The sequence below is a fragment of the Pantherophis guttatus genome, chromosome 1 (assembly GCF_059756535.1).
Source record: "Pantherophis guttatus breed Tessera chromosome 1, ASM5975653v1, whole genome shotgun sequence".
Classification (NCBI taxonomy): domain Eukaryota; kingdom Metazoa; phylum Chordata; class Lepidosauria; order Squamata; family Colubridae; genus Pantherophis; species Pantherophis guttatus.
Window position 1 is genome coordinate 331,624,646 of NC_142063.1, and position 18,031 is coordinate 331,642,676.

General features: G+C 44.3%; 1 protein-coding gene across 3 annotated transcripts in view; it reads left to right on the forward strand.

Moving 5' to 3' along the window:
• The first annotated feature begins 1,382 nt into the window (after positions 1-1,382).
• LOC117667472 (SPNS lysolipid transporter 2, sphingosine-1-phosphate) overlaps positions 1,383-18,031 on the forward strand; it is a 153,920-nt gene continuing 137,271 nt past the window's right edge. For 2 of the 3 annotated variants that reach the window (XM_087889297.1, XM_060693177.2), the window contains exon 1: positions 1,464-1,930. In XM_087889297.1, the coding sequence (XP_087745423.1) occupies positions 1,570-1,930 (361 nt within the window). In that variant the 5' untranslated portion in view covers positions 1,464-1,569. Of the gene's footprint in view, positions 1,931-18,031 lie in introns of all 3 variants that reach the window. The other variant, XM_034420845.3, reaches the window with a different exon arrangement.

Sequence of the window (18,031 nt, forward strand, 5' to 3'; positions counted from 1 at the left end):
AGGGCTGGAGAAATGCTGGAGCCTCTGCAGATGCCAAAATTGCATTCCCTCACACGGTCACAAACATGTTTCTCTTATGGAAATCCCACCCAATTCCACTGCAATCAATCTGTCATTTCTGTTCCTGAAGTTACAATGGGATGCGGTCCCAGCTTTATTGAAAACTTTTTGGAAACACAAAAGCAGCCAAGTTCTTTTTTGGAGATCTCTTTAGATGCCTGTTGCAATTAAGGCATTACCAGAGGTGGGTTTCAGCAGGTTTTGACCAGTTCTGGAGAACCGGTAGCGGAAATTTTGAGTAGTTAGGAGAACAGGTAGTAAAAATTCTGACTGGCCCCGCCTCCCATCTATTCTCTGCCTCCCAAGTCCCAGCTGATTGCGAGGAAATGGGAATTTTGCAGTAGCCTTCCCCTGGAGTGGGGTGGGAATGGAGATTTTACAGTATCCTTCCCCTGGAGTGGGGAGGGAATGGAGATTTTACACCTTCCTGTCACACCCACCAAGCCACGCCCATCAAGCCATGCCACGCCCCCAAGCCACACCCATAGAGTCGATATTAAAAAAAAATTGAAACCCACCACTGGGCATTACCTTCATATGCATTTTTTTTTTTGCATAGATGATTACCTAGGGTAGATTAGCCAATGCCCAGGTGACCTATATATTAGAGGTACTTATATACTGCTTCAGTGTGGCAGATTAATAGCCATAGCAATATCAGCAGGATCAACAACTGACAATGTAAGAAATAGTTAAAAAAAAAACCAATTTACAACTAAGCCCCAATTGGAAACAAACCACGTTTCTTCTGAACGAGCTCAAGTTCCCTAAGCTTTGGATGTGTAGACGTTTCCACGGTTAAAGATAAAACAGCCCCAGAGTTGGAAGGGATCTTGGAGGTCATCTAGCCCAACCCCCTGCTCACGCAGACGACCTGTACTAGGGATTCGAACCGCCGAACCGCCGACCTTTCTGATCGACAAAGCTCAGCTTTGCCTCAGCCACTGCGTCTCGTGTGAACCCAGCTGGGGTAGAAAGTTCCCTCTGATATTTCAAGCGGGAGTGTGGCCGAACGTCACTCCCTCTCCTACCCCGCGTATTTTACTCAGATAATTCAGATTTATTTTTATTTTTATTTTTATTTTATTTAAATGGTAGTAACCCTTTCCAGGCACCTCAACGGAAGGCGGGACGTAGATCAACCCAACCAACCAATCAACCGAATTGGAAGGGACCTCGGAGCTCGCCGCCAAGCCGACCCTGGTCGTTCCCCGGGGGCGGGAGGAGTGGGGGAGCCTCCATCCGGCGCAGGGGGTCCCGCCCGCCCGGCCGGCCGGCCGTCCCTTCCAGGCGGCGCGTCCGGAGCCCGGCCCGAAGGCGGCGCGCCACCGCCGGGCTCTCCGCGGGCGTCCCCGGGCCGCCTTGGGGAGCGCAGAGGGCGGGGCGGGGCGGGCGTCGCAGCCAACCAGGCGGCGCGCGGGGCGGGCGAGCCGGCGGCCGAGGCAGCCAAGATGCGGCGCTGATCGGGCGGCCGGGGCAGCAGGTGCGTCTCCTTCAGCGCCGCGGCTCATGATGTGCCTGGAGAGCGACGGCTCGTCGGGCAGCGGCCCCCCCGGCTGCGGCGGACGCCTTCGGGTCTCGGCGGCGGCGGCGGTGGTGGCGGTGGCCGGCGACGACGACGAGGAGGAAGACGACGGCGGCGGCGGCGGCGGCGGAGACCGGGGTTGTTGCGGACGGGGCGGCGAGGTGCAGACGCTCTCCGGCGCTCTCCCGGCGCCCGGCGGAGGAGGCAAGAGCGCAGCCAACGCCGAGCGGGGCTGCCAGGCGGCGCCCGCCGCGGCTCCCAGCCTGGGTAGAGCCCGCGTGGCCGCCGCCGCCATCCTCAGCATAGGCAACGTGCTCAACTACCTGGACAGGTACACCGTGGCAGGTGAGACCGTCCGGCCGCCTCCGCTCCTCGGTCTCTTCTCCCCTTTTTCGCCCGGGCGCTCTTTTTTTTCCTCACGAGCCTCGGCTTCCCTTCCCCGCCCCTGCCGGGCTGCTTGGAACCGCGCGTCTCTCTCTCCTCCGCAGACCTCCCCGCTCCCCTCCTCTCTCCTCCTTTCCTCCCCGCTTCCTTTCCCGGTGGGTGTCCGCCTGGACTGCCCTGTTCGGCGGCGGCGGCTGGTTTTAATTTCCTTCTTCCTCCGTTTGAGCCTTTTCCTTTTTCCCTTCCTCTCCCCTCCGTTCCTTCCCCCGCGGCTCCGTTTCTCCTCTTCCGATTTTTTCCCCCCTTCCTTTCGTTCCTCGCTCCCTTCCTCCCTTCCACCCCGTCTCCTCCTCTCGCTTCTCTCTCTCTTTCTCTCTCTCTCTCTCTCTCTCTTGTCCTTCTTTCTCTCGGCCGTTTGTCTCTCTTTTTTTTTTCTCGCCTTCCTCAATCTCCCTAGCGAGCACTTTGCCCGGCTTCCATCTGCGCGCTCGCTCACTCAGCTGGCTGCTGCCGCAGGGACCGCTCAGCCCTGCTGTTGTGGCGAAGGCGCAACTCTTCGCCTTGCGCTGGATACAAAGGGAAGATGCTCTGCCCGGCGCTTTGGCACCGGGGAAAGGCAGAGTACATAACAAACGATCGATGTGTGTGTGGGGGGGGGGGTTTCCTTTGACAGAAGGGGACAGGGATATATTTGGCACCCCTGGTCCCGCTGCTTCTCTTAAACCTGGAGAAAGAAAAGAACTGACCGGCTTCAGGATGATCTGGATAGGAGCTTCAGGGTTTAGCCGGCCAATGTTGCCTTCTTGCGTTGCCACAAAGAGAGAATGAATGAATGAATGAGTGTGCATAGATATATATATATATATACTGCTCAAAAAAATAAAGGGAACACAAGCAGAAGACATCCGTGATCTGAATGAATGAAATAGCCTTATTAAATACTTTGTTCTTTACATACAGTAATTTATACACTGCTCAAACAACTAAAGGGAACACAAAACTACTCTATGTAAGGAACAAAGTATTTAATAAGGCTATTTCATTCATTCAGATCTCGGATGTCTTCTGCTTGTGTTCCCTTTATTTTTTTTGAGCAGTGTATATTTGTATAGAGAAAATGTTATCTTAAAAGGGGTGTTTTTTTCCCCCTCTCCAGATCTGAGAGATGCCCATTCTAGAAAGCCTTGCTCTGTTTCTTTCCCAGTGGATGAATTGCATTGCTTAGGGCAAAAGAATGCCTCTCTCACCCACCCACCCACCCACCCCAATCCTCCTCAGCCTGCAAAAGGAGATTTTTGCACCATTGTCTTCCACGTTGTCATGAATGGTCCCTCCCCCTTCGGTTTTCCAATAATTGGGATTTGTATCAGAGGGGCAACGGAGTGATTCTCTCTACTGTTTGATGTACTTCTCTGGGTTTGTCCCTTGAAGTGTGTGTGTGTGTGTGTGTGTGTGTGTGTGTGTGTGTGTGTGTATGCACAGGCGCACGGGTCTGCCGTTGTTGTGTTGACAGAGGGAATCTAAAGGACTTATCTGAATGCTCCAAGGGTGACAAGTAAAAGCTGTTGCGAGGGAGATAAGGGCGACTTTGAAAATGGAGTGGTAGGAATTCTTGTGTATTGGCAATACCACTGGGTGCAACCAACATAAAACCAGAATTTATATTCTCCACTTCCCCTGGTGGGTTTGTTCAAAGAAGAAAAAGCATCTGCTTTTAAGCAGCCACCTCTTAGCTGCACGTGCTTGAATAGTCATCCTATGGAGATTGAGGTTCTTTATCCCCAAAGGTGTTTAAAAAGAAAGGAGTGCACAATTTCCTTGCTTTTCCCTTCTGCACATTGCAGAGGGTTGGACTAGATGGTCTTTGAAACCCCTTCTGACTTCTCTATGCAACCGGGGGGTGTGTGTGAAAGCGTTCTCTTTGAAGTGAGAAAATAGGGGAGGTTTTTTGCTTTTGGGGGTGTTGCCTCGGGAAAAAAAAACCCTATATTAAAGAAATTGCAGGGGGGAGACCTGAGTTTTGGTAGCGAAGAATTGGGAGTCTGCTACCATCTATTCCATCTAATAAATTTGCTGGAAAAAGGGGCTACCGCAGCTCCCTCTGATATGTTGAAGAGGAGCTGCGTGCATCTGTGTATGAATGAGTTTTCCCTTGATAGCTTGAACACCTTTGGAAAATGTGTTCCGTCAAAGGACACAAGAGCTTGATATATCAGTTTTAGCGCACTCAGTAGACTAAATCTATTCCTGAGCGAAGTGTAGGCCTTTTTTCTTTGTTCTAGTGGTCAGGAGGGAAAAAAAAAATTCTTATTTTCCTGCCTCACAGAAATGTGGCAAGGCGGAGTTAGGAAGATAAGGCTATAATCTGCGAGTTTGCCTCTGAATTTGGATGCCTCTAAATTCCAGGTTTTCACGGAGCCCTTTCAAAAGGACTCTTTATTATTAAAACAAGATAGTCTCGATTTAGGTGTGACAATTTCCCACAGGCCATTCAGTGGCCATTCATTGTTACAAAGGGATGGGAATCTGGGCTTCCCGTGTCTGTTGTCAAGCTGGTTGAGGATAATAGGGTTTATTAGAAGACTATATAGGTTGAGAAAAGTTGCATTGAAGTACAGATGGTCTCCGACTTAACAATCCTTCGTTTAGTAACCGTTCAAAGTTAAAACAGGACTGAAAAAGGTGACTTACGGCCATTATAGCATCCTCATGGTCACATAATCAAAATTTGGGTGCTTGGCAACCAGTGTGTATTTATGATGGTTGGAGTGTCTTGGGGGGGGGGGTCAGGTCATCATCATTTGCCACCATCCTAGCTGACCTCTGATAAGCAAAGCCAATGAAGGAAGCTGGATTTGACTGTGTGTTTCACTTAACAGCTGCAGTAATTCACTGAACTGTGGCAAAAAGGTCATAAAAATGGGTGTGACTCACTGACAAACTGCTTTGCTTTAACAACCGAAATTCTAGTCCCAATTGTAGTCGCAAATCGAGAATTACCTGCATATTGTCTTTACTAATGTTGATATAGCATTTATCTAAAGCTAAAAATCTTTTTTTCATGCCTTGCACTAAGTCACAGTACTGTAATTGTACTCACGCTTTATCTTACACTGACATAACCATTATTCCAAATCACAATAGCTGGTTTCATACACACTATACCAACTCCAGATAAAATACGCCAGACTTTAGCACCAATACTAATTCTAAACACTGAACATCTGGAATTGGGAACAGGTAGGCAATTCCTAGAGCAGCGACCCCCCCCCCAGCACCCAAAGAATGGGGACTGCAGTTTCCAGAATCCCTAGTCAAAGTCCCAATAGGTTTAGAAAGTGGTAGGATAGAGAAGGATGCCATGTACTGAGAGCCAATGGATTTGTCATCATATTGCAAGATGCAAAGTGAGGCTTGCTGTCTCGCTCAAAGGGGCATAGACACAGTAGTGGCTTGCTGTGACATTGGAAAGATCTTCCAGTTGTGAAATTAGCAAGCCTCTAGTATCAATGTTTAGAAAATGCAAAGCCCTATTTAAGATCTATATGGAGAAAGGATGTCGGTCAGTGTGAAGCGTCATCTCTGAACCCATTGGAGATGCTGTAGAAGTTCTGGTGCCAAGAGGTTTTCAGGATCTGTATTAGAATAAACGGGCACCAGATCAGACTCAACCCAGCCAAGAGAAGTAGCTTGAGAGCAAGCCTGTAATCCTTGAGTCCTCTGAAACCACATTTCTTGTTAGACATGCAGGTGGAAGCCTGTCCCAGAGGACATTGGACCACTCCTTTCTAGCACTGATGATGGTACCTAGTTGGGTAATGAAATGTCTATAAGGAAACAACCAAACTCAGAGAGTTTGGACCCCGTGGAGCAGCTCTGTTTGGTGTGTCAGTTGTTGCCTTACTTGGAACAGGTTGGTCTGAGAATGGTTACTCATGCCCTAATCATCCCTAGTATGGATTACTGTCATTATCATTTCATGCCCTTGAAAACCACCCGAAACTTCAGCTGAGACAAAAAAGGAGAGGGCTGTGTGCTCATTGACCAATCCCATTACTGTTATGTTATACCACCACTGCAGAAGCTGCGTGGTTATGGCCTATAAAACCCTATATATCAGTGATGGTGAACCGGGATGGGAGCGTGTGAGTGCTCGGCTGGGCTGCAACCCGGAAGAGGAGTTGCCCAGGGCACATGCGCATGCCCAAAAATGAACTTCCGGTTTCTGGCCAGCTAGTCTTCCGGGTTTCTGGTGTGCATGTGCATGCGACGACCAACTAGCCGGCGCACATGCTCACGCAGGAAAACAGAAGACCAGCTCTTCCAGTTTCAGGCACTGCCGCATGCACGAAGGCCAGCTGATCGTTGTGCTTGCATGTGTGCCAGAAACCCGGAAGAGTAATGGGCAAAATAATTAAAATTTTATTTAACTAAGCTTTTGTCACCAATCTGCTGACATTGTCAGAGTATTAAACTACCATTACAGAGATCTCTGCCTTTATATGCCATTAATCAATTTGGCCCTTGCACGTGTAATAGGCCCTTCCATTACTAATATACCTGGAACTTGTATTTTTAGAATAGTTTGTAATATATATATATATCAGCTTTCCTAAATAGAATCTTTCTACCCGCCTGGGTGACAAGAGAAAACCTGCTAAAAGTTGTTCCTATTGTGAGGTGTAGTGGGAGGGAGATAAGTGGCAACCATTCATTTTGGGGGCTCTTCTCCTCCAGTAATGGTGGCCCCCACCTTTACGACATTTCTGAAAAGACTTTTGAGTCTGATTTATAGAATAATCAACACCAGTGTGCTTTTATTATTGCTTGTTGTGTTGTTACAGTCTTATTATTATTATTGCCCTGCATTGCTGTCCTGCTGCAACACACCTGTACACCAGGGGTGGGTTCTACTTACCTTTACTACCGGTTTGCAACGGGGCCACGCACATGCGCAGAAGCATTCTGATGACATCAGGGTCAGTGGGCGGAGCCTCCTGCCGGTTTTAATACCGGTTCTATAGAACCGGTGCTGTACACAGTATTCAATCCACTTAGATCAGGGTTTCGCAACCTTGGCCACTTTAGGATGTGTGGACTTCAACTCCCAGAATTCCTTAGCCAGCCGGCTGGGGAATTTGGGGAGTTGAAGTCCACACATCTTAAAATGGCCAAAGTTGAGAAACCCTGATCTAGATTAAGGTGATCGATATAACTCCTATGAAGATCAAACCTTCATCTAGATTAAAGTGACTGATAACTCCCATGAATAAATTTTAGGAAAAGGCTGGTTCCTTTTTCACCTGGCTGTAGATTTTTCAGGTAGCAGAAAACCCAAGTGCTGGAATAAGGATTTGTGTTTATCTGGAAGGTTATCATGATACCAAAATCCCTTGTGCTAACTCAACAGCATACATATCCAACAAAGCTTCCTATTGTTATGTGTGTGTGCTTAAGAGAAATAAAAGTTTTTAAATGCCTCACATAGGAATGAAAGGAGGACAATGGGTTTTTTTAAAAAAATTTATTCTTATCTTTGGGAGAAATCTGCTTACGTATTAGAAAAAAATCTCATTCTTGAGAAAGGGGGAGCCAGGAGCTGGTTAAGATGTTAATTGTGGGGAAAAGATGGTGACCAGGAAACGCCTGTGTAAACAGATTTTGGCCAATATCAGGCAGTTTCTTGGAAAGCGACCTCTCTTTAATTGTTGCATGTTCTAAATATTTCCCTCTTTAACTCAGCTTTAGATTTGTCAGAAGAAAAGATACTCCGTTGAAGTTACTGACTTCATACACCAGACTAAGACATGTTGTGTTTGTTTGGTTTTGGCTTTCTATGATTTGTGAATAAGCTAAGTGAGGCTTATTCAGGAAATCACGGTTAAGCAGCCTGCTTTAGCAAAACTTGGGAGCTTCACTTGGTAAAATTCTACATGGGTTTAGTACAGGGATGGGCAAATATGGCCCCTTTATGACCTGTGGACTTCAACTCCCAGAATTCCTGAGCCAGCATGGCTGTCTCAGGAATTCTGGGAGTTGAAGTCCACAGGTTGTAAAAGGGCCACAGTTGCCCACCCCTGGTATAGTAGGACCAGGTATGGGCGTGAAATCAAACTTGGCTCCCCTTAGCCTCCTGCTAGAATAGAATTCTTTGTTGGCCAAGTGTGATTGGACATACAAGGAATTTGTCTTTGGTGCATATGCTCTCAGTGTACATAAAGAAAAAGTAAAATGTATTAGTCAAAAATCATAAGATACAACACTTAGTGATAGTCACAGGATACTAATAAGCAATCAAATCATACCAGGAAACAATAAAAACAATATACACCCAACATGGATATAGCCATAAGTGAGAAGACATAGGTACTAGTAAGGATGAGAAGAAGAATAGTAATAATAATGCTAGATATTCTCACTATCGACCATGAGTGTTTACATTACAAGGGGTTCGGCGTATCTCTTGTGGTCCAACAGGAAAGGTGTGTGATTGGCATAGTCATACGGGCTCTGCTCAAGGGTAGGCCTAGAGTTATGATGAATCAGGCTAAGGCGTGCATCCTGACTGAGCCCTCTTGAGTGTGTTACAAGGAACTTTGATAAACTAAAAACTCAACTGGATAGGTGCTGCTCATTTTTTGTGACGTAGAAGGGTGTCTCAATCCAGCCTACTTTTCAGCTCCGTGTACGATAATTCAGCCACTTGCTTAAGTGCATTGTGTGAATGCAGCTACAAGTTGTCCTCAACTTATCACCATTCATTTAGTGGCCGTTCGCACTTGGAACGGAACTGAAAAAAAGTGAGATATGACTATTTTTCACACTTACGACTGCTTGACATGCCCATGGGTCACATAATCAAAATTCAGACGCTTGGCAACTGGTTCATATTTATGATGATTTCAGGGTCCCCTTTTGCAACCTTCTGACAAGCAAAGTCAGTGGGGTAGCCAGATTCACTTAACAATTGTAGCAAGAGAGTGGCGCAAAACTCACTTAACCACTGTCTCGCTTAGCAATGGAAATGGTGGGCTCAATCTGAGGACTACAGCAAGTTTGTGCGGTCCTTATTAAATTCCTTACAAATAGTCCTTCACTTACAACAGTTCGTTGAGTGACAGTTCGAAATTACAACGGCACTGAATAAAGTGACGTATGACTGTTTTTCACACTTACAACCATTGCACCAGGGTCATGTGATCATAATTGGAACACTTGGCAACTGGCTCACATTTATGACGGTTGCAGTGTCCCCGGGGGGGGGGTCACGCCATCCCCTTTTGCGACCTTCTGACAAAGTCAACGAGGAAGCCAGATTCGCTTAACGGCGGTGGTACTAGCTCAGAGGTCTTCAAACCTGGCAGCTTTAAGACTTGTGGACTTCAACTCCACAAGTTGAAGTCCACAAGTCTTAAAGCTGCCAAGTTTGAAGACCTCTGTACTAGCTTAATAACTGCGGTGATTCACTTTAACAATTGTGGCATGAAAGGTTGTAAAATGGGACAAAATTCCCTTTAACAAATGTCTCCCTTAGCAACAGAAATGTTGGGCTCCGTTGTGGTCGTAAGTCGAGGACGACCTGCATTTAATTCAGAATCTAATTAATTCAGAAAAAGAGCTTTAGCAGCTTTTCCAGTTGACACTTCCATCCCCACCTGATTTCTGCATTGAAGGAGGAGGGCTCATCCCCTTCAAAGGGAATCTGTTCTGTTGAGTAGCTCCTTTGCACTGCAACCTGTCTCCTAATATTTATCTCTAAATGGTTTCTCTGCAGTTTCCACCTGCAGGTTCTCGTTTTGCCATCTGGAGAAAGCAGTAAGCCTGCTTCAGGTTTCTCCCCCCCCCCCCAATGGTTCTTTGTTCATTCTCTGCTCAATTTCTTCATCAGGCAACTTTTAAGATGTATGCACTTCACCTGCCAGAATTCCCCAGCCAGCATGGCTGACAGGGGAACGCTGGAAATCCACACGTCTTAAAAGTTGCCAAGTGTGAGAAACGCTGCGGCTGCTAAACTGCATCCAATCCTTTCAGCTACCGGCACTGCTCCTGGGATTCACTTTAGCTTTGTGGTGCATTCCCTAGTTCGGCACTCAGACCTTGGGGCTTCACTTAATCCGAGCAATGGCGGTTGTGCATGTGTGTGTGTAAAACCAAAAAACTGAGGGCTAGAATCTTAGAAGTTAATGTGGCATGTGACAGAGTCACCAAGGTAATTGAAGCATAATGGGTGTGCATATCCTGTGTGCTCACGTTGCAAATGGAAATGCAGCAGCCCAAGGTAATGAAAAAAAAATTAGCCTGGTTTAATTACTGAGGCTGTACCGAAGGGGGGCCCCCACCCCAACCCACATCCCGGCTCCCTCTAATTTGGAATCAGTGATTCAGTCCTTGGGTGAGCTCCAGACGAGTGTCAGCAGTGTGTGTGTGTAGGTAGGTATATGTGTGTGTGCCTCTCTTTGCCTGAGTGAGTGCGGATGAATCAGGTCACCAGGTGAAAAATCCGGTTTGTATCTCAGGACAGGTGGCAATTAGCACACGCCGCTCTCGAATGCCTTCAAAGCATCTTTTGCTCATGAATAATGCAGGTGCTGGGGAAAGTAGGCAGAGGCCTCTTCTGCGGAGGAGTTAAGGGAGCCAGAGGTTGGTACATCTACAAGGCCACTAATCCAGCGTGTGTCAGAGCTGAGGTGTGGTTTCTGCCTTGGTCCCCGGCTCTCTTTCTCTCGCTCTCTCGCTTGGTCTAAGAATAAGTCACCGACTGAACTGGCTGGGTGAGAGATGACCTGGTATCTGTGAACTCATTTCCTGATACCTGGGAGTAAATATTTTGAACTTTGGGTTCCCGTGGGAACTTTAAAACTGCCCCGAGTTTGTTCTATCAATGTAGAACAAATGTATTTTTCTTCTTCTTAACATAACAAAATAAAGAAAACCACTTACTAAGGGATACTTATTTAGTCCCCTTCTGACAAGATGGACGGCAAATAAATTATATACAAATACACATGCATACAGACTGACAGACAGAAAGACAGATGTGTGTGTGTGAGTGTGTGTATGTATATATGTATGTATGTGACCTGGTGGCTCAGTGGCTAAGACGCTGGGCTTGATCGAAAGGTCGGCAATTCAGCTGTTCGAACCCCTAGTGCCGCGTAACGGGGTGAACTCCCGTTACTTGTCCCAGCTTCTGCCAACCTAGCAGTTCGAAAGCACGTAAAAAATGAAAGTAGAAAAATAGGGACCACTTTTGGTGGGAAGGTAACAGCGTTCCGTGTGCCTTTGGTGTTTAGTCATGCCGGCCACATGACCACGGAGATGTCTTCAGACAGCGCTGGCTCTTCGGCTTTGAAACGGAGATGAGCACCGCCCCCTAGGAGTTGGGAATGACTAGCACATATGTGCGAGGGGAACCTTTACCTTTACCTATGTATGTATGTATGTATGTATGTATGTATGTATGTATGTATGAATATGTGTATGTGTATGTATGTATGTATGTCTTATCTATCTATCTATCTCTATCTATCTTAAGAGAGACAGAGAGCGGGAGACCCTGGGTAGCTGCTACATGTTTTTTATTTTTGTTAAAATATATAATATAAATGTACTTTTTGTTTTTACTTGTTTTATTGTAAACTTGGACTCACCTAAAAGTGAGGCGATACTTGATACTTGATTATAAATACTTGATTATAGATACTTGATTATAGATACTTGATTATAAATAAATACATTCTGGGAATTGAAATCTTAAAGTTGCGAAGTTTGAGAGAAACTGGGCTGAATGCAACCAATTCTTTCAGCTACTGCAGAACTCATTGGATGTAGCTCTGGCATATTCCCTAGTTTGGCACTCAAACCTAGGGACTTGACTTAATCCCAGTGATGGCATAGTGTGTAACCAAAACAATGAGGTCTAGAACCTTAATGTGGCATGTGACCGAGTCACCAAGGTAATTGAAGTGCTCAGTAATGGGTATACATATCCTGTGTGGCTCACGTTACAAAGGGAAATACAGCTGCCCAAGGTAATGAAAAAAATAGCCATATATTTGTGTGTGTGTGTGTGTGTGTGTGTACCTACATATACACATACAAACATACATATATGCACATACACATGGACACGTAAGGAGAGATACAAAATGTTAATCATTCATAGTTGGCATTTCTGTCTAAAATTATTATTAACCTGGTTCATCCATCGTGCTCAGCTACAAGAGCCTTAGACCTAGTGTAACATGTAAGTTGGGTCATGGGTGAAAAAAGTAGGTTTCCTCAGTTCAGTTAGTGACTAACATAATGTTTCCTTGGGTTTGCTTGTCAACAGTACAGAAAATAATACAATATTTTAACATTGCAAGCCACCCTGTGGTAAGATGGGTGACTAATAAATTTGATTGATATGTAAATACGTAAGTAGGTAAGTAAGCAAGTTAGCAAATAAATATATACATCCATCCATAAAATCATTTGCCATTCTCTTCTTCCTCATTTTTTTTCAAGTTCCCAGTGTTTAGATTTTACTTTTTACCTGAATTTCAATAAGCCTTGACTAAACCACAATAGAATAATGATAGTATATCTGTATTCACCTGGATTATATATGTGCAGCAATCTGCATTCATTTCTGGAATGAAATTATACATACAGGCAGAGTTGCAGCAATGGGAACGTGAGTCCCATGGAAACCGTTGGTGACACCTGACTTGTCTGTCTTCACTTCTAGGAAGGGAAACGCAGAGGATATGAGCCCAGGCCTTGTCATCCTGAGTAGGAAAGGACTCTGGTGACAGAATAGCTGAGACATTTGCCAAGCCACATTCCACAGGTAGCTACTGGCACTGTGTACTTCCCTCCTTGCAAATAATACTTCCGGGGAGACGACACATTACCCTTTGGCACCTCTGGAATGCTGTTTGGCGAGGCATCAGTGCTTCTGACTCATCCTTTGCACCTCTTTTGCAGATTTCTACCTTCTTCTGGCTTCCAGTTTCCCATTTCTAAAATTCTGGGTTTACAATCCTCTCTTTATGTTACTGTTCCTATGGAGAAGTCATTCGAAACACACCCGTTCTCGTGTACAACTCGGGAACCTGGGCGAGACTTAGTTATCCTCTCAGAAGGCCTGTTGGCTTGCTGCAATCTCATGCGAGGTTCTGATCCGTTGCTCAGTCTTCCTCTTTTGCAAATGCCGAAGGGTTTTCATTCTCGTGAAGCCAAAAACCTCTCGTGTTTGAAACAGAGCTGAGCTACAGAGCACCTTGGGGGGAAAACTTCCTCTGATTTTGGGGCCAAGGAATGGAGTGATTGATTTTTATTTCTTCAGCAGTAGCAAGAATTTCCTGGAGGAATTTGTTTTTAGTTGTAAACCTCCCCAAGTCATTTGGGAGGCAGCCCATGAATAAATTACATTAAATTAATAAATTTCTAGAGGGCAGGAATCTTCCGTAATGGGAAAAACAAGGGCAGGATTGAAAAGTCCTCTTGGAAGTGAATGGAAGCTTGGGAATAAAATATAGAACATTCACATTTTGCCCTGGGCTATCTTATAATTAAATAAGTGCACATTCCCCCAAATTCTCTTATCCTCTGAAACAATTTGTAAAGCAAATTCTCTTTAATTAAACTGAAGGAGAATGGTAGGAAAAACTGCTGGATTGGTACTACCTTGAAGTGTGTAGTAGGCATAAGATCTAACTGCAAAGCTGGGTTCACACAACATATTAAACCAGGTGAAAATGGGGCTGAGTCATTTGAGTTTATTGTATTGTGGGAACGAACCCAGCTCTTGATGCGTTTAATGAGCAAGATTTTTATACTGCACCACAGTGTGGTTTATGTTACGCAATCACAGCAGCTGCATTCTTATTAAATCTGAATTTAGGGATGAATCTGTGGTGTGAAGACTTTCCTAGAACCTCTGAAGGGAGCCAAATAATAGTTGTCTGAACCAGCAATGAGACCGTATTTCAACAAGGCATTTTGAAAAGAAATATGAGTGACAAAATAGGATCAGACTACCAGAAGATGAAACCATCTCCACCAAATAAGGATCATTGGGCACATACATCCTAAAATGAGTGGTTGGGTTCCTCATCATTGTTTATAATTAAATAAACCACCATTGCCTGGTTTTGTACAACATACAATACTATGATCCATGGTTTACAACGCACAGTGGGCAGTTAAGTATAAACCATGGCTTGGTGCAGTGGTGAAATTCAATTTTTTTTTACTACGGGTTCTGTGGGTGTGGCTTGGTGGGCGTGGCAGGGGAAGGATATTGCAAAATCCCCATTCCCTCCCCACTCTAGGACCAGTCAGAGGTGGTATTTGCTGGTTCTCCAAACTACTCAAAATTTCCGCTACCTGTTCTCCAGAACCTGTCAGAACCTGCTGGATTTCACCCCTGGCTTGGAGTTCTACATCAATCTCAACAACACATTCAGGTAGCTAGTTATATGAGCTGTGCTGAACCCAACTGAATTTCCTAAACATTTCACTAGCTTGTTCTTTTTGCCTGCTGCAGAGGTCTTGAAATTATACTTTTCTCAGTTTTATCAAGCCCAGGTAGTACTTGACTTACAATCATTCATTTAGTGAACATTCAAAGCTACAACAACACTGAAACGCATTGTAAGCCGCCCTGAATCTCCGGAGAAGGGCGGCATATAAATCAAATTAAAAAAAAAAAAAAAGTGACTTTTGACCGTTTTTCACACTTAAGCATCCCCATGGTCACGTGATCAAAATTAAGATGCTTCACAACGGACTCATATTTATGACGGTTGCATTGTTCTGGGGTCATGTGATCTACCTTTTACGACCTACTGATGAGCAAAGTCAGTGGGGAAGCCAGATTCACTTAACAACCAGGTCCCTAACTTAACGGCTGCAGTGATTGACTTAACAAATGTGGCAAGAAAGATCGTAAAATGGGGCAAAACTTGCTTAACCAATGTCTCACTTAGCAACATAAATGTTGGGCTCAATTTTGGTCATAAGTCGAGGACTACCTGTACTATAGCCAGAAGGGGGGTGGGCATTGTGAAACTAGAGGGGAGAAAGCCCAAATTAGCAGGAATATAATAGTTGTTGAAGAGAGTCCTCAAGGCAACTGAACATTTTGGAGGGGCAAAATAAAAAAAAATACGACATAGCAGGTAAGGGAAAAGAATGAACGGGGTGGGGTCTGCTGGAAGAATACACGTATCCCCAAAAAGAGAGCCAGAAGATTTTTGTCTAAGCATGGTTGTGTTTATGTCATGGATTTTATAATACCGACTCCGAACTTCAGCAGACAGATACTTGAGATTTTTTCCCCTCAGTTAATGGAAAAATTGCCAATTTTACTATTTCCTCAAGGCAGAGAATGCTCTTTCTCCATTTGGAAATCTGGCATATATTCCTGTATTTGCTTCTCCACCCTGATTCTAAATATTTGGGCTTTTAAAAAGCCTTTGTTTTTAAAAGTTATTAAGGGGGACAAAAAGACTATAACTGTAATTAAGACGAAAGCTGTGTTGCTAAACGCGAGCAGATTCTGGGGATGGATCCCTGTCTCTGCTGTAAATTCATGCAGAGAGTTTTGCTAAATCAGTCTATTTTTGGGGGCAATACTGTTTCTTAGGCTGAGTTTCCCTCTTCGATTGAGGCAAGCTTTGTAGCAAATAACTGGGCAAAGCTGTATTCCCTCAACCCTGTAATAATTCTTGATTTATTTATCTGGTACCAAAATGCAGCAATGTGAGGCCTTGACATTTATTTATTTATTTTGTATTGCTTTTAATGTTTTTGACTGCATAGATGCAATGGAGAAGTGGGAAAGGATAACTATTATTCTTGTTTTCTTGTTGGTTCTTCAGATTGCCTTAAAAATGAGCTTCTTTTCAGGATGGGAAGATGTTTGGTTGATCGGCATAAGCAGTAACTGCTTGTGCTTTGGGACTCAGCAACACAGATCTCTTCAGCATCTTGGCTCAGTCAGTGGCTAAGACACTGAGCTTGTCGATCAGAAAGGTCGGCAGTTTGGCGGTTTGAATCCCTAGTACAGGTCTCCTGTGTGAGCAGGGGGTTGCAAAGATTAACCCTCTCTTGTTTGTGAACATTTGTTGTTGTTTTCACTTGAATACAGCTATAAAACCGGGGTCCAGATTTGACCCGATTGGTTGGCAGGGAAAAGGAAAGGCTTAATAGTTTCCCAGTGATTTATATTCTTGATTAAAAGCACAAGGTTTTCATCTGCAGGCAATACGATAACAAACGTATTCGATTGGTTGTTAATATTAGCTGCCTCTTTTCTGGAGTTTTATGTGGCATATCTGGTTCTCCCACCACTCTTGTTTTATTCTTGCAATGGGCTTGTAAAATAGGTTATATTGAGAAATAGAGATTTTATGAGACTCGGAGTTACGTTTCCTTCCTTCCTTCCTTCCTTCCTTCCTTCCTTCCTTCCTTCCTTCCTTCCTTCCTTCCTTCCCTCCCTCCCTCCCTCCCTCCCTCCCTCCCTCTGAATAGAATAGAATAACAGAGTTGGAAGGGACCTTGGAGGTTTTCTAGTCCAACCCCCTGCTTAGGCAGGAAACCCTACATCACTTCAGACAAATGAAATAGGTTATATTGAGAAATAGAGATTTTATGAGACTCAGAGTTTCCTTCCTTCCTTCCTTCCTTCCTTCCTTCCTTCCTTCCTTCCTTCCTTCCTTTCTTCTTTTTCTGTCCAAAAGACCCAAGTAACTTACTTTTTTCTGGCAAATAAATAGGGTGCTGGAGGCAAAGTGTGTTTTTATTTAAAAGAATCCACTGGGGAAAATGTGGATTTGTTCTGATCACTACACCGCACTGTCTTTGTTGAAGAAAATAAATAAGTAGACACTGTATTTACGTACTGTATACCCACAGCAGTATGGCTAAGAAATAGCCATTGTTTGCTTATTGTAAAAAAAACAGCATGGAAGGAAAAGATTAAATGAAGCATCTGTAACTCGATGCCTTCCAGAAGCCTAGGACCATAACTCCCATCATCCCCAACCTAAAATATTCAATGATGGGAATTGAAGTTAATTGTATCTGGAACACTGAAGTTCTCAATAACCTGACAAGGAAATGAACCAAGGTTTGCTACAATTCCATTTTTATAACTAATGATAGGCCAACATGTCAATTTGTGTGGAATCTTTGCATGCCAGTATGCTTTTCAGGTTTTCTAGTGATGGATTGCCAAGAATTTTCCAATAAACAAAATGTTAGGTAATAACTCTGAGAGATCATTTAATCTTCTCTGATGGAGTGCTTAACATGCATAACTTCTGCAGTATGAATAAAATGTGGCTTTGCACCTATTTATCTTCCGAGTTATCTGATCCTGTCTCCTTTGCATTACCTGTAAAAAGTGCTTGGTACAAATAAATTCAGATCTTTCTCTCGTAAGCTGTAGAGCACACACCCTTGACTTTCTCTAGACAGTGGGAGTACATGTGAATGAACATCCTGCCTGCTGAAACTTCCCCGGCTTTCTTCTAAAACTCTTGGAATTATTTCCTGGTTTCATTAGATGATTCCCAGGAACTGGCATATGAGTCTGTCGGGGGGGGGGGAGGCCTTTAAATCCCTTTAAATGGGATGCAGAGGGCTGAACTCTCAAAAACAGTAGGTGGAACCAGGTAGATCTAATTTTAAATTGAGCTCATTTACACCCTAATTAAAATGAAATCTAATGAATGCTATTAGACTCTAGTCATATATTTAATTATTCTGTCATGTTAAAATGCTAATTGGCAATGAGTTTTGAAGAGCCTGGGGGACACATCCTGACTTTTGCATATCTTTTGAGGAAGTCACAACCTGAAACCCCGGAATCTAATTCTTAAGACAGAAAGGCAGAGCACCATGCATATGTATACTACAAAAACTCTTGTCATAACTTTTAACTGAGTAAAATGGTGCATCATAGGGCAACATTTTTTTTTGAATAAAAGTGCCTTAAATGGGTCACTTTAATTTACATCCAAAATCTGGGACCCATGGCCGCTGAGTGAATAAAATTTGGGGAAGTTG